This window comes from Ostrea edulis, chromosome 4 (assembly GCF_947568905.1).
Source record: "Ostrea edulis chromosome 4, xbOstEdul1.1, whole genome shotgun sequence".
Taxonomy (NCBI): Eukaryota; Metazoa; Mollusca; class Bivalvia; order Ostreida; family Ostreidae; genus Ostrea; species Ostrea edulis.
The window spans coordinates 49,225,739-49,242,291 of NC_079167.1; the positions used below are offsets into that span (position 1 = coordinate 49,225,739).

Here is a 16,553-nt window from a genome sequence, read left to right on the forward strand (position 1 = left end):
TGAAAAAAGAAATGTATATTTATTATACTCTATCCCTTTGAAGAAAATCCTGTCAAATCTAAATCTATTTTGTAGAAGCAATATTATGGGGGCATTTCATTTTTTACACTTTCACCTGTTTGAAATGTTAGAAAATGATAATAGGCACAAATGATACTGAAGGCAATGGCAGTGCATACTTTGTGGTATTAAACTGACACAGTACCTATTGGAGAAGACTTCTAATCAATACTAATTTTGTATATTGCATGCTAAACCTGCGCTGTTATAACGAGTGGCCAGAATTAACTATGTCCCCATAGGTACAGAAATCCGTAAGCTAATAAAAAATAGTGTTGATTGGGGGGAATGTTTGATTGATTGAAGGATGTGTGTATAAAACTTACATCACGAAAATTTGCCTTCAACACAAAATGATGGTTCAAGGCTTTTTTTCTGCAAGGTGGATGTCCGTTTGTCAGGTCCTAGATATTGTGGAGTTGTACAATCTGTCATTTTACACACACTGTTGACTGCACGTGGAGAATATTATGATTCACATTATTACAGAAAACAAGTAAAAGTTAGCTCTGTAGAGTGAAAAACCATGTAGGTAGTCAAAGTCAGCTGACATTTATGGGCTCTTCCTCATTACCCCCTGGACAAAGGAGTTCCACCCTCCTGGGTGGCCATAGTTTTTTGTAGCACATTTGTTGTAGGATGAATTACACTTTGTTCTGTTAGATCAAAAATGATTTCTTCCTTTCATTTCATTTTTCAGTTGACGTTAGAATTTTCCATTTTGCATGTCCTCTGTTTGACATGACCTCTACTGTCTGCGTGGACCTATAATATTCTTAGAAGCTTGATAGACATAGAAACTTTAGAGATGTCAGAAACTATTATACACATCGGTTTTCTATTCTTTGATATTCATAGAATGAACTCAAAATATTCTGCTTAAGTATGTCTGACTCATCAACACATCATGTGTTTGAAAATGACTGAAAACTTTTTATGACTTAATGATTGAGAATAAAAACTCTCAATACTTAATCATCAATATGACATGGTCTGTTCTCTAGATTTCCATCTGGTCAGTTTAGGAGACTCATTATTCTCAGCTGTGTGACACAAATATTTATTGCCCCTTAGTTACTTGGGGTACCAATTTTCCACCATATTGGATGGACCTATGATGAATGAATTCATGTCAACTTTTCTGCTTTTGTCTCCATATTGCAAAGGGTCACAGGGTTGCAGGAGCAGCATGGCGGCTGGTTTGGTTGGCATTGCTGTGTCAATGGCTCAATGGAATCTGCTGGCAGACTGAAATGCACCTTTATTTATGCTTCCAAAATATATACCACATTCATTCCAATAAGTTGCCAATGCAATTAAATGATAAGACATTTTTCTATTGAAGAAAAGTAAACCCAAAAGACTAATATGTGTGTGTGTGTATTTTGTATGTGTGTATACACATATGCAAAGGCAAATGCAATTACATTAAAGAAGGTAAGCATTATAGGCATTTATGAAAACTGCCCATTAACTGTAACTGGTTTCTTATTTACTGATTTAATAAAAGAGAAAAGAAGGCCTAAGCATTTTTTAATATGGGGCATTTTTTGAAAATTAAAGTGATTGTGTGGTTGGGGAGGGGGGTTAATGTAGGGACATTGGCAGTTATTGGGTGAATATGACACTTAATGAAGAGATGAATGGCAATTTGAAAATGATCTGTAGTGTACATGTACATGGATGGCTATGTTGATAATACCGTTTGGTTAAATTTCTCGTTACAGTCCGAGGAATTGGCAGTGAGGATTCAGAACATGGGCAAGTGGGACGGAATCCTTCACGAGAAGGTAATACTTTAGTTAACTCAGTGGTTTCCATGGCTTTGTACTGTGTAAAGTACTTGACCAGGGAATATGTCTTTTCTTTGTATTTTAATTAATAAGACACTAGATGATGTATATTTTCTTTAATTCTTTGTTTTTGGAAGGCACTGATATGAACCATTGTTCTTAAGCTGTCAGGAACAGTAAATGCGCATTTCATCAGACTTATGTATGTCATGCTTTCTGTAATGTCAGCAATATTCCAGCACATTATCTGTCACTTGTAAATAATATTTCATCTATATTGTACAACAGTGGATAAGATGGAAAGGTTTCTACTACTGTAATCAGAATTTGAACAGTTTCCATGTTTGAAATATTTTCCTGATAATAAGAATTCAAATTGCTAGATTTATTGGTTAAAATTGAGTTAGCAGCCTAAAAAAACGCCATCAAAATAGAGAAATGCCATTTTGTGCAACATATTTTCACTTATCATGAGCAGAGAAAAATGATCTGTTCAGAATATGCATCTTTTCATTTCTGTAATCTGTTGTATATGTTAACTGCATGGGCTTTCACATGCTATTTCATCTGTGAAGGCTGAGAACAGAGAATGCAGGAGTCCTTCAGTCAGATAATTTGAATCGAGACAATCCAGATCAAGTCTTAGCCAAGTTATCGCTATGTCAATCTCTTATAAACCATAACTTGTCAAAGTGATAGGCCAAGATATTGTCGGAGAAAAACAATGTGTATCTTTTTTTATAGAAAAAGATTTTTTTTTAGATTTGCAAAAATAAAATTGTAATCTTGTCAATAAATCTACGGAAGTTGATAAAAACAACATACATACAGCTTTACAGATAAACAGTTGGATTCTTTATTTCAATGTAGCAGATATTGTAAAAACCATGTTATTAAAAAAATTGAGTTTTCTTTTCACTGAATGTTCAGCATTTAAGAAAATTTGAACTTTTATTGACTGTTTGAATTTCAAATGGACTTAATTATGTTTTAAAAAACCTGAAAAATCTTTGCCTCACCTGTTTTGAATATATTGTTTTATCTTACATGTATGATTCATATCAGATGTTGTCTAAGAGAACTATAATGTATTAGTCTGTTATAAAAATGTTCAGATTAAAATTGATCCATATTTCCTGTGATGCCCCCACCCTGTAAAAAGGATTGCTGCGAGCATGAAGAGTGCAACACCATATAAAAATGAATTGGAAAATGTCAGAAAATTATATGCATACATTTCAAAATAAGAATCTACAAATGATTCTCTGAAAAGTCTCCCAGAATTTATTATTTCATTCCCTTGTATAAATATGATGTTTATAAGTAAATGAAGAAGAAAAATGTCATGAACACAGCAGTACAGTGGGGTTTGGATTGATTATCAGTGGTTAAAATTTTATTTGACAGAGATTAACGATGTTTGTTATGTTTTCATCTTGTACAATACAAAAACACAGTTTTCATGTCCCATTAAGTAATTACAGCAAATAAGAGGCTTTTTGTGGGTCATAAAAGAGACATCTACTCTTGTCTACATCAGTCATGTGACTGCTTTACAAGCCAGCTGCAAGTCTGTTACCAAGGGACCACCCAGCCCCAATACAATACCACAACTAAATAGCTCTATCAAATCTTATGATATATATGACATTACCTTAAAAAAAATCTTTAAAATTTGCTGATTTATTAAAAAAAATTACATGATTGTCATTTTATCACAGTTTTATTTTCAAAATGTTGTTTACAACTATTATTTGTGTGCCTGAAATATCAGATGGAAAAGTATTTATTGATTATTTAATATCTTTTTTTCCAGCAACCAGTACATCCAGCAGCAATGACACCCTGATTATGATCATTGGACTTTGTGTTGCTGTCGTTGTCTTTGTAGTAGTGATTGCCATTGTTGTTTTCCTGCTGAGAAGAAAGTACCGAAATCAAGGTACACGAATATGCAGCATATATATCACAGTTAGAACTTGAGTTCTTAAAACCAGGCAGGAATGTCAGTGCAAAACAACTGAAAACAACTAAAAAAAGATGGAGAATCAGTTTGAATGCTCTCAAGCCCTGTAAAAACTTTGCTAAGAGTATATAGGCATAATTTTCTCTCGCTTCTTGTGAGAGAGTTGTGTAATAAAACTCACTGGAGAAGGGAGACTTGTGTCAGAATTCATTAGGTTTTCCCTCAGTTGAGAGGCCTGCAAAATGAATATTTTAAGTTAAAATGAAAGAAAATGATCTAGGGGATTATGAAATAGAATTATTCCATAACAGTGAAACACAAGTTGTATAGCCACTCTCAATTTTATATTAGGCTGAAGGATTAAAGACATTATCAAAGTAGAATGATTAAAGCATGATTTTCATTTTGTCATAAAGTCTGGGTGCTATTCATATTTGGCAGACTAAATATGACCCCATCTTTAGGATGAATATGAAATTTCATATTCTTTTTAGTTGTCTTGAATCTCTTGAAAAACTCATTCCTTTTATAATCTTTGGGACAAATATGAAATTTCATAGGTCTGTAGAAATTATTGACCTCTTTTTTTCCTGGTACATGTACACATAGATCAAGCAGTGTTTTGTGCACATCTCTTGGAGTATCAAAGTCATAGTCTATAATTGAATCTTTTAAGATGCATGAAAGAAGAGACCTCACAATGTTGTTTTTATGAATTTTACTCGAATGATTAAAAGGAAATTTCATAAATTTTCACAGAGTATTTCAGCTGTCAATTTAAAGGAGCTTTGCTTAAACATGTACATGGAGATAAATTAAGAATCATGTGTTTTGATATGAATTATGCAGTAGAATAAAAGGACTGTCACTACAGTGCAGCTCTTGCAGAACAAACTACAAGCACTACTGTATTTATTTAAGAATAAAATTGGTATGAAAACAATTGGAACATGGAGTTAAACAAAATTGAACCCTTGCTTCCATTATTTAGATCTATCTCTCCCCTTCCCCACCCCCCTCCCCCATGATACAAAGCAAACCCTTTACAGTTTTATAAAGTCGATGCTTTTTATTGTGAATTTTGGTATAACATGAGTTAATGCATTGGTAAATGCAAAAATTTTGCAGTGAGACCTGAAAATAGATTACTCATTACATATGTCTTAATAGAATAAGTTTAGGTTTTATTGGGTTGATTGCTCTACTAATATGCCTTTTTCGCCTCATATTTGTATCAATACTTTTGTTAAGTCATAATGAACTCCAAAGAAATGGATAATTAATTTTGATACTTAGCTAATAAGTTTCAAGGTTTTAATGAATAGAAATATTAATTAGTCTCCTGCATTAAGGAAAGTATCTGCTTCATCAATTTTTCAGACGATAGATGGGCTAAATACCACACCATGTATCGCCATTATGATGGGCAGTCATTATTAATGCATATCAAGGTGTGAAAGCTGAACTTGGCATCTAAAAGGATATCTTTCTTAAAGACCATAAGCTTACTTACTAACTTCAGTAACTAAAGGATCATAATTGATACGGAATGACTTTGGCTACATACACACCTGTTCGTAACCATTGGGGATAAAAATGGCAGAAAATGGAAATAAATTTACTGCCTGTTTGACTTCTTGACGCAATTTGCAAGTCCATTAGAATTAATACTAAAAGAGCATTTTGAAAATATTAACCTATCTCAGTTTTTTGTAGCTTTTAAAATTTTTTAAAAGTAATCTTTACTTCAAAATTCACGGTTAAGGCTGATTAGGAAACCTAGATGTGGGTTGTAACTGTTTTCTTGATGATCGAGAGCATTTTAGGACAAGAATTGGTAGCATTACTGCTGAGAAAATTTCAATTGACTAGGTTATCTAGTGTTTTAATTTATTTTCACAGGTTACCTTGCAGGGAATATTCCACCACTGGATAATAATGGAGAGAAAAAGAACAAGAATGGGCAAGGTATTAAAGCAAACAAGATCTCTCTAATACTTAAATAAAGATATTTTCTTTTGATGTGAAGGTATAAATAAAATATAAACAATATACTAATGGATTGGAGTTGGACTTTTTCCGATTCGTAACCTGAAATGACATACCTGAGATCCTTTCTGATAAGTGGTTATGTGATCACTCATTCAGATTTATCAGTCTTTTGGAAGAGATTCATTTCTCACACATGTTATAGTGGAAAATCACCAAATTATGGCTTGTTTATCTTCTTCATATTATCCCAGGATTTCAAATACAGTATTTAAAGGATGAGAAAGTTGCTCTCATCTATCAAAATGTGAAGATGGAAATTATAAACCCTTTAACAAGTTATGATAAAACACCTTGAACAAAAAGAAAGTTAGCCAGGTGGAAAATAATCTGCCTTGTACAGGTGTTGTGGTTTTCTTAACAATGCACCGGTATACACGCAATGTACACATCAGTAAAGGGTTATTTACATTGAGTTTCTGGATGAAGCAATAAAAATCAAATGAGCAGCAAGTCTGTAACTGAATAAGCTGTTTTTTTGGGGGAGAAGAATTAAGATATTTGTTATATCACTGCTCATAACCCTTGAGCAGCATCTAAAAAAAATCACTCTGTCATGAAATGAGGTGTGAAGCCTGAGACTTGTGTACAAGGTGATTCTGAATAAATGTTTATGAAGATACTTTGGGTGATCATACCACTGACAAAAGGTGCTAAAATGAGTCTCTGTGACGGGTTTGTGATAAAATTGTGAACATGAATATGGCTAGGTGATAATTGTGAACATGAATATGGTTAGGTGATAATTGTGAACATGAATATGGCTAGGTGATAATTGTGTGTTGTGCTGTATTGATTCCTTGGTCCCATTCTACAATCGTAAAATTAATTACCTCTAGCAACCTTGATTTTGTAATCATAGTTTCCATAACAACAATATGGCACCATGAGTTTGACTTAGTTTGTTACTATAGGGACCTCACTATTAATGACACCACCTAACACCTGTCTGTATTCTGTTCATACTGACTTTCCTTCACAGAATTTTTTCATACAAAGTATATGAAACAATCCTGTAATGATAGTTAGTTCATAAGAAAAAAACTTAGCCATGAAACAGTATATGAAGTTCTACATGCCTAGACAGTATGTGCTTTTTGGGGCACCTTTGCAGATTCTTGTAATAAACAAGGAGTTTGTTCATCCTCTATTGTATTTTTAGACATGATGTCAGTACAGCCAGACTTGACTCAGCAGGTGGTGGTGTTTCCACAGCACAGTGCCTCTCCAAGTCCCTCTGTGGACACCCCCAACAATAACTACCCTCCAGTGGAAAACATCTATGACAAACCAGATGTAGGACTGCCCATATACACTGATCATAGACTATCTAATGGGTCCGTGCTCAATAGATCCTCCCCAGAACTGCCTCCACCTAACACTCCATTAGGGATGAGTTTAAGACCCCCTACTCCACCTAATGCAATGGATAGTCGACACTCTATATTGTCAGTTCATCTACCACCTAATGCTGACTCAGAAGCTGTGACATGGGGGTCGTTCAATCATGCTGGTGGCAGACTAGTTCTCCCAGAGTCTGGTAAGTTGAAATGCCAAGTCCATAATCCCATTTACTAGGATTAAGATTTTTTTTTAATACACCATAATGATAACAAACAAGTTAATTTTTAGATTTTATATGTATGAATCCTTGCTTCTCTTTAGGTGTGTGTATGACCATTCCTGAAGGTGCTGTAAAGAGAGGTCAAGAAGCAGAGCTTTATCTTGGAGTTTGGAGAGACGACACCAACAGACCAAAAATAGCAGGTGTGTAACACTATAAGCACGAAAATATGACAGTATAGACTACACTTCAGCAGTTTTCTGGGCATTATAGACGATTGTGGAACGTTGCTGATTTCTACAAGTGCCTATTTCACTGTAAAGCACCAATATACAAACATCAGGATTCTCATAAATTGAGAGGATCTTTTGCTGTGCTTTATCTGATGTGCACCTGTGCTTTTTATGTAAACAATGCACAATTTATTTACCATAGAATTCATTACAAGTGTAGTGTTATACAAATTTTATATTTCAACCATCAAATGAAATAAATCCAATATCTCATTTCAAATATTTTTCAGAATGTTTTCATTGACATAGTCTCAATGCTCCACTTGCACAAGCAGGTGCTTAACTGTAAGAACTCTTTGTTTTGTTAACAAGAGGTAGTTTAACTACCCTAATGTAAAAATTTTCATTTTGAAAATATCAATAATGGATACAAAAGGGTTTCCACTCTCTTAAAGAAGTAGGTAATATCTGACAGTGCACTAGATGATGTAGGTATGAAACAAATGGACTATATTTGCTGCTCTACTTGTGGCTGAAAGCAGAACACAAGAATATGGTAGTGGTTTGAAATTTTAATAGTTTGTATCTGCATCATAATATGTGAATTTATGGGCAAAATAAGAATGAATGAAAGATTTCCAATGATTAGAAGAAAGTTCAAAAGATCATGAGATAAAGAACAATGTAATTCAAGTACCCATAAATCTTTTCAAATTGCATAAATTTGATACTTAAGAAAAAAATATCTAATTCTTAAAAAGTATTCTTTATCTGATGAGTGCCAATCTTATGTAACAATTAAAATTTGTTCAAATTTCATTATTATTTTGTCTTACCTGGGAAAGAAATTTTTGTTCTTTGCTCTGGGGATTATTGTCAGAAATATGAAAGAGAGCATTGTATTCTTATCACAGTGTCATTTCAAACTGGTTACGAAGTGATATTGCCAATGCTTGTCTGTAGACTGCAGCCCAGACAAATTACAAGCATATAATAAACCAGTGGTAAATGTTGTAATATCTGCAGGGATTTTTTTTGTGTTGGTAACCTTGAACTAGAAATGCTAACATGTCCTATGGATTTGTCATATTTTATGGCTTTTCAAAATGGAAAAAAAAAATCCAATTTCCTCTTGGCATATGGAGAAGGGCATTTTGGAGAGGAGGCCAGGATAATGTTGATTATATATAGTGTTCTTTCATGCAATCATGAATAACCTTATTGCATCACTTAGTGATAAGCTGCACAGTGAGCAGTCAAACGCAAGCCTATCAGGAAGTTTAAAATGATATATGTGTATTTTAAGAACAATATATAGATATTTATTATATATTTGCCATATACATGTATAATACAGGATTTTTTAATCCCTGATATGAACACTGATATGTGCCCTTCCCTTTATTACAAGACAAGGACAACCCTCATTTGACCCTTAAACTTGAAAATAAGGTCAAGGTAAAAAACCATCATAAAAATAGATTATGCACATTTTCGAGATGTTTTAGGGTCTTTTCGAACACAGTGAATGCTTTTTGACCCTATGTGGATCCTTTTCAATAGCAGTTACATCCCTTTTAATGTTTCAATGTTTCAACTTAAAAATCTTCAATAATCAGTTTTGAGTTTTCAACTTTGGTTGACTTTGAATTTGTAGTCGAAAGTCTAGGTGCTTTTTCTTCAGTTATGCTTTCAAGGTAGCATTGCAGTCTGTTAAGAGTTTTTTTTGAAAAGCTCTTTCATGGTTTTAATTAAACCTTAATAAGAGGATGGAAATTAACCTCTTTGTGAACAATTAGGATTTTAATTGTGGACACAATTTTCAAATATATTATTAAAAAACAACAATGCATGTCAAAACTGTATCATGTCCTATATTAAACCTCAACCAATATCAGCCCTCAGGGATACAGATCTTGGGCTGATAATGGTACATGTCTTAGGCTGATATAAGATGTGATGCAGATTTTGCTATGTATTACATGTTTTCTGTGCATAAAGTACATTTGCAAATGTATTGATAAGCCCTCATCATATATAACTGTAGTGGTTTTGAGTTAGGAATGTATCCTAAAAGATGCAAATTCTCATTTCAGATGGGCAGACTATTGTCAGCCCAGTTATAGTGTGTGGGCCAAACTTACCAGGAATCCTAATGAAACCTATTATTTTGTCCTTTCATCACTGTGCCAGTATGAGACAAGGTGGCTGGATGCTTTCTTTATTTAATAGTGATACACAGCCAGAGGAAGCTCCATGTTGGCAGGTAGGTGCATGAAACAGACTACCAAAACTAGGCCCTCTCCCGCTTCATATCTTTTAAGTTTTATTAGAATGGAATGAAAAGGCATTGAGGTGTAAGTCTTGAAAAATTCTAGTTCTGCCATTTTTATACTTTGCTGATTTCTATGGTAAGAAAAAAATGCAACAGTACATGTACCCACTTGGATGGATTGCTCATCCTGATCTACGGGCCAAAAGTTTGGGACCACCACATTTTCTAATTCTACAGGTCTTGAGAAGTCGATGGTTTATTTATTAAACATATTATTGACAGAAGCAGCTCTATTTCTATGATAATTTGTGTAGAATGCCAATAAATCAACACACCATTGAGAAGTTCAAGATTATTGGAGACATATTTTGTTCAGACATTAATTTAAGTCCAAGGTCTGTCTTGCCGGTAGGATTTCAAAGATTGCTGTAAATGACAATTCTAACCTGTATGTATTCATGATCTGTAACATATCAGTGGATGTAAAGGTAGAAGGATTAACATCACATCTTTGAAGTTTGAATTTCAACCAGTTTTAATATCATCAAAATGTTCAGGAGTACATTTAATCAAAACAAAAATCTTCGTTATTTTTCTCTTGCCAACAGATACCTAGCATCATAAAACTTCTGCTTTCTTCCTTTGCAACTGGCTAGGTATTGGAGGGATATCTGATCATAAAAAAAATGTTGTACAGAACATGTGAGAAAGGTTCTTTTTGTTGAAACAGATACAGTGTTGATATACAACAGATGGCAGTAAAGCACAACTTCCTGTTGTCATTTGCAGCAATTTTACATTCTCTTCAGCCCTGTGATAAATATTTATATAATAATATTGGCAGGTATGCTATGTTTGTAGGTCATTAATTTTGGTCTTCAGTGGAAATATACGATAAAAATCAACATGTTTAAAAGATTCATTGAAATTTGTTTCAAGTTCCCTGGTGTTCCAATGGAATTATGCTGTTCTTGGTATTCACAAATGTCTTTCACTCTGTCACTCTATTTTGTCATTGGAAGGCAAGATCTGAAGCTGAAGTTTTTTCATTGTTTATTCTTTGTATAGATTTTGGAAAGTTTCTTTCACACTTTTCAGAATGAACTAGGAGATGAAAATGAAAGATATGAGTTATAGGTCAGACAATCCTAGGAAAGCTTTGGATATAGGCAGAAATTGATCTTGTCAGATAGTGAGGTCACTTTAGCTTCAGTGATAGTTATTGCTGAGATAGAATTTCCTGGCAGTGCTGTAAATGTCCACTCTAGGAATCTGGTTCTGACATTACAGTGTAGATATGAGATGAGATGTGGTCAGGGATTTGGGAGGTCAGTCAGATTGGTCTGTATGTGGTTACGGTGGTATCATTTATTCTATAATTCTGCAATAAAAATGGACATGTCAGAGTGACCTTCCCCTGATAGTCTTTGTAAGAAATTGTTCTAGTAAATACCATGTGATTAATTGCAGACACATTAGGGAAGTCCATCAGATAATCTATCCAGACAATGTCCTGCCATTTAGTTTTGTCATTTGTGGCCACTTGTGATTGTATACCTTTCTATGAATTCCAACCAGCTATTAAACATGGAATCTGTTGTTTTTGCAGAAATTGGTCACTCTGGGACAAGAAACCATAAACACTCAAGTGTATGCACAGCTTGATCCCAACCAGTGTCACATCATGACAGAACACATGCAATGGTACTCTCTTATAGGAGAAGCAGTCCCTGGTGGTAGGCCAGTCAAAATTCTCCGACTAGCAGCTTTCGCCTCTAACACCCCCCCATCTGTAGACTTCAGTATACGTGTTTATGTTGTTGAGGACACCCATGATGCCTTAGAGGTAGACAGAACAACATCTTGTGTAATTTATTTTAAAAAATCTGTAAATGCAAGTTCTGTAAGGAAAAAAATCTCTAATTTCGACATTTTTTAATCATGATTTGATTATTATTTTATTTATATTAATTGTAAAGAAAACAAAAATTCTCTTTTTTATGTCTCTGGATGATTTTGCAAACACATCTTGACGATTTAAAAGGTTATACTGATGTGTAAGGAGTCATATTAATCTATAGTGATATTGTAATGCAGGGAGTCATGCAGGAAGAGAGGAAGTTTGGAGGCAGGTTGCTAGAAAAGCCAAAGCAGATTCCATTCCAAGATGGTGGACACAATTTGTGTCTAACAATAGAAGAGTTAACACCAGGCTGGAGGAGTAAGCTGGCCGCTAACTACCAGGTAACTATAAGTGTAATGTAACATAGTTGTGATCAAAATATGGGGCCAAAAAATGTCATGGGATTAAAAAGGGTAAAAATCTTTTAAATCTTCTGCTGAAGAACAGCAGGGCCAAAGTGAGTCAGGTGAGCGTGGTGGCTCATGGGCCTTTTGTTTTCATTTTGTCAGTTTCTAATGTCATAACTATTGAACCATTTCCAAATGATATAGACATGATTGACAAATGGAAAGGGTAAGGTCAGAGTTCTATGATTGTTGCTGGTCAAGGTCAAAGGTCAAATTCGCCACATTAGGCTTAGCCAGTTTTTGTTTTAAATTGTGATGAATTTTACAAATCTTTGTCCTATGTCTTATCTTTAAACAAAAAGGAGAATGAATTGTATGTAGTTTTAAATCACATTTCTCATGAAAGACTTTTTACATTCAGAAATTAGGTCATTGACTGTAAGAAATGATCTGTTCCATGACTTTCTTATAACCTATGTATTATTCAACACAGGACAGTTAAGATGATTCTTTTGTGTCTGACTGACATTCCGAGAAAGAACTGTGGATTATGTAATTAAAAAATGAAACATGAGCTACATTGTAGGTATAAAATTTAAGAGTTTTAAAGAGGACCCTTTCCAAATTGAAACTTAAGTTTATCTAGTTATGTAAAATGCTCTTTAACTATGGCATTTTAATTCTGACCAGCCTTTGAATTTCACTGTGAATAGGTTAATAAATATTGCCTTACAGTCAACATAAGAATAGTTTATGGACAATATCAAATATACTGATAGATGAGCAGAGAAAGAAACCTTACTGCTATAACTTTGTATCAATCTAAACATGAACATGTTAATAAATATCCTATCCAATCAATCATCAAAATCCAAAGAATTGATTTACTTAGAATTTCCATTTATTAATGGGCAATAAAAGATCCAACCACATCCTAGGTAATTACATCCAATGAACAATACCATACAAACCCACAAAACTAAACTCAAGAGGCACCTTTCCAAATCAATTTGATATTTATGAAGTAAGCTATGTTTGGGTGTAAACAATTGGTCCCTGGGGACATTAATCCGGTGAATTCCCCCTTTGTACCAAATGACAGCTACTTTAAAGCAAGCCTAGTGAATGAAGGCCATGTGATTGCATGTCACAACCCCCTCCCACATTTATCACCATATGCACATGTCCACTAAATAAACTGCCACTAGCTCTGTGGTTCACTTGTAATGGAACAGCCCACTCTTGTAAATATTTCTAAATGAAAGAGAGCTAATTTCTATCAGCAATAAGAGACAGATTATAAATATGATTGGGAAGACATGTTAATAATTGATAATTATAGTTGATGAGGTTGATATGGTTCAAAGTCTCACACTTTCTATAAATGAGAGAGAGGAAGTTATGACAGATATTCTAGTCTCTGTGTAGTTCCCTGCAATTACAAAAGTGTCAGAACTGATCCTAGCTTTCAGAAACATGTCACAGAACTGTAAACTAAGACAATGTTGGAATGGCCTTGAGTGTGTAGGTTTTTGATACCCATGATTCCCATAATGGATGGGTCAAATCATTTCCTTATAGTTTTTATGTCACTTCATCAACCAAAAAAATTTGCATTTGATCAGATTGTTTCATAGCTTTGTGATATTCATACTGAAATAAACTACGGGTCACATACTTCACACTAATATCTATAATTGTGTTCAGATGAAAATTGAGGGGGATATTGATTACATTATCACATTAGATGTGATTGTCAATTTCTCTGTTCACTACTTTTTCTGAAACTGACAGTAGAAATATGATGAATTTAGGAATCTGGATGCTAGGATTAGGAAACTTATAATTACCATTTTAAATGGTCTGAAGCAGAGGCTGCATATCAAGAGAACAAAGGCTGTGGATCATTACTATGCACTGCAGTGGTAGAAACATATAAAGTTTTTATCAGTCTCTCATCTGGGCATGAATATTTTATTACAAAAAGGGACAATGTAATTGGCCTTCTCAGCGTCTGTAGGACAACAGCTGTATTTACATATGAGGAAAAATAGGGGTTATCACAGTGCTTAAGTATATGGTCAAAAGCTTTCCAAGTCAGAGTGCTATTATCTGTTAAGAAAAACTTAGGAATTAATATTATAAAGTGTCCCTTCCTTGACAGAAAAGATTTTGTATGAGATATTTACACATTCCCATCGAAATCTTTTCCCACTGTCAACCTGGAATAGAAAAAATCTCGTACAAGAATCCAACTGTCTTAAGGAGGTCAGAAAACTACCTAGGAAACATTAAAATTTCATGTTAACTTGTGCAGTTTATTTCAGGCACTTATGTCTTGTTTGGGTATCTGTGGTTGCAATAACAAAGAACTGTGTCTGATGGATGACAGCCGAAACTTGTGAAGGTTACGTCTGCCTCGTTAAAGGACAATCACTCCTTAATTTATCTTGGTCACCATCAGACATTGTCCTACAAATGTGACACCATGATTGTCTGCTAATACTGCTTAACCTTCAGAAGTTTAGGACAAACATCCATAACATTAAATTACTTTTGTGTTAATATCTGCAAGAAAAACATACAAGTGCCAAATTGTCTGCAATCAGGAATGTGCATGTCTGGAAATATATTAAAAATAACACACGTCTCAAACTCACATTCATAAACCAAAAATTACTCTGTTGTATCTTTGAATCCATTCATGTTAAAAATGTCATTTATCTTACTGCAGGTGGCAAAATAATTGAAATTAATGATTCACAAAAATAATGTTATGCCAAAAACAGTGTTGATATTACGAGTGACAAATGATTTAAAAACAATGAGGGGGAAAATCATCATAGTAATTAATTGATTGGATCCTGATACAGACTGGCTTCATCTGCCTTTGTTGGCCATGTCTGAGCATGCAGCTATCATTTCTTATTCAAAGACTCTGTTTGGAAACAGATGCAGAGGTACACATGACCTTTCAATGCACAAATGATTATGATTTATGTCCATTGTGCATTGTTCAATCCAATTTCCAACCTCTAAGAAAAGTGTGCATTCCTTTTGTGTTGGAGCACTTGGTGAAATGTGAAGGTTTATATGATTAATGATGGTAAATTCATGAAAAGAAATAAATATGTCATATATGCTGCCCTCTTGCAATTTGAATGTTCATGCCTAATTTCATTTTCTGACGTATTTATAATTTTATCATCACATGGACCATTGGTGTAATTAGTTACAATCGGAAGACAGAACCATAAACACAAAGCTATTGCAGATGGAACATTTAGCCTATTGATACCAGAGTGTGACACATTATTGGTCAATTTTCTGAAACCGAGTATGACAAATCAAATTATTGGATCAAAATCTCTGGGTAGGAAAGGCTATTGGAACAGATCAGTTTCATGTCAATTTGAAAATTTAGAATTATTTTTGAGTAATATATCCACCTCAGCATATGGCTTTATAGTTTTCAAAATGGTTCTAAGAATGAAAAGTTAGTCATTTTGTATTGGATAACAAGGGCCCACATTGTTTGAAAATTGGGATATAATCGTGTTTGGTTAAAGATAAGCCTGTCAAAGTATAAATGTCCTCTTCTATAACATATTACAGGTTTGGGATATTGGGATTGATTTTGTTTTTGTGACAGATTCACCCAGTATATATTGTCTCACAGGTGACTGTCCGCTTATTAGGAATTGTAACAGCATACTAATCCTTAGTGCTGGAACATAAATGGTCAAATCTCAAAACACTGTCATCACCCAATGTATTTCTTTTCTTTCAAATAACTTGTTTTACCCAATCTGATGATAGGTCTTTAAATTCATGATAATCATGCTCTATCTGAAATAAGCTTATAGTGGCAGTAATGTAATATGAAACCTAACATCAATGTTCAAATCTGAGACAATTACCCTGTCGTCTATGTGAATACCTGATTTCCACAAGATGGCCTTGAATGCGACAGACTTCTCCACTCTGTATGATTAAGCGTTGGTATCTTTTTGTTGCAGGAGATTCCATTCCAGCACATTTGGAGTGGGAACCAGAATAATCTCCACTGTTCCTTCTCCCTGGAATTGGTGGAGGGCTCCAGTCCCAATGTCAGCTGTAAGATCCAAGTCTACCAGAAAGCCATGCTTAACAATAGACAAGTCCTCAACATACAGAATAACTTTAACAAAGAGGTATGAATGCAAGCAATCCAAAATCAAACACTTCTACGATTTCCTACAAATAACACACAGGGTTAAAATTGAAATATTGTTTCTCCCAATTTTGATCCATTACTTTGACTTGTACCTGGTAGTTACAAAAACATGTAAGTATTTGAGCAAAAAGTATATAATCCAATGAT

At 34.1% G+C, this 16,553-nt stretch overlaps 1 protein-coding gene and 1 long non-coding RNA gene across 6 annotated transcripts in view; one reads left to right on the forward strand and one right to left on the reverse strand.

The window, feature by feature from the left end:
- Nucleotides 1-16,553, forward strand: part of LOC125669614 (netrin receptor UNC5C-like) — an 85,209-nt gene that overhangs the window by 65,720 nt on the left and 2,936 nt on the right. For all 5 annotated transcript variants that reach the window (XM_048904267.2, XM_056162815.1, XM_048904268.2 and 2 more), the window contains 9 exons: nt 1,788-1,850; nt 3,670-3,795; nt 5,722-5,787; nt 7,031-7,408; nt 7,534-7,635; nt 9,762-9,931; nt 11,550-11,786; nt 12,038-12,184; nt 16,210-16,383. In XM_048904267.2, the coding sequence (XP_048760224.2) occupies nt 1,788-1,850; nt 3,670-3,795; nt 5,722-5,787; nt 7,031-7,408; nt 7,534-7,635; nt 9,762-9,931; nt 11,550-11,786; nt 12,038-12,184; nt 16,210-16,383 (1,463 nt within the window). The remainder of the gene's footprint in view (nt 1-1,787; nt 1,851-3,669; nt 3,796-5,721; nt 5,788-7,030; nt 7,409-7,533; nt 7,636-9,761; nt 9,932-11,549; nt 11,787-12,037; nt 12,185-16,209; nt 16,384-16,553) is intronic.
- On the reverse strand, nt 3,649-6,182 carry LOC125669615 (uncharacterized). The gene is made up of 3 exons (XR_007367965.2): nt 5,925-6,182; nt 4,001-4,054; nt 3,649-3,770 (listed from the first exon to the last, which is right to left on the reverse strand). It is a non-coding gene; the product is annotated as an uncharacterized LOC125669615 (long non-coding RNA).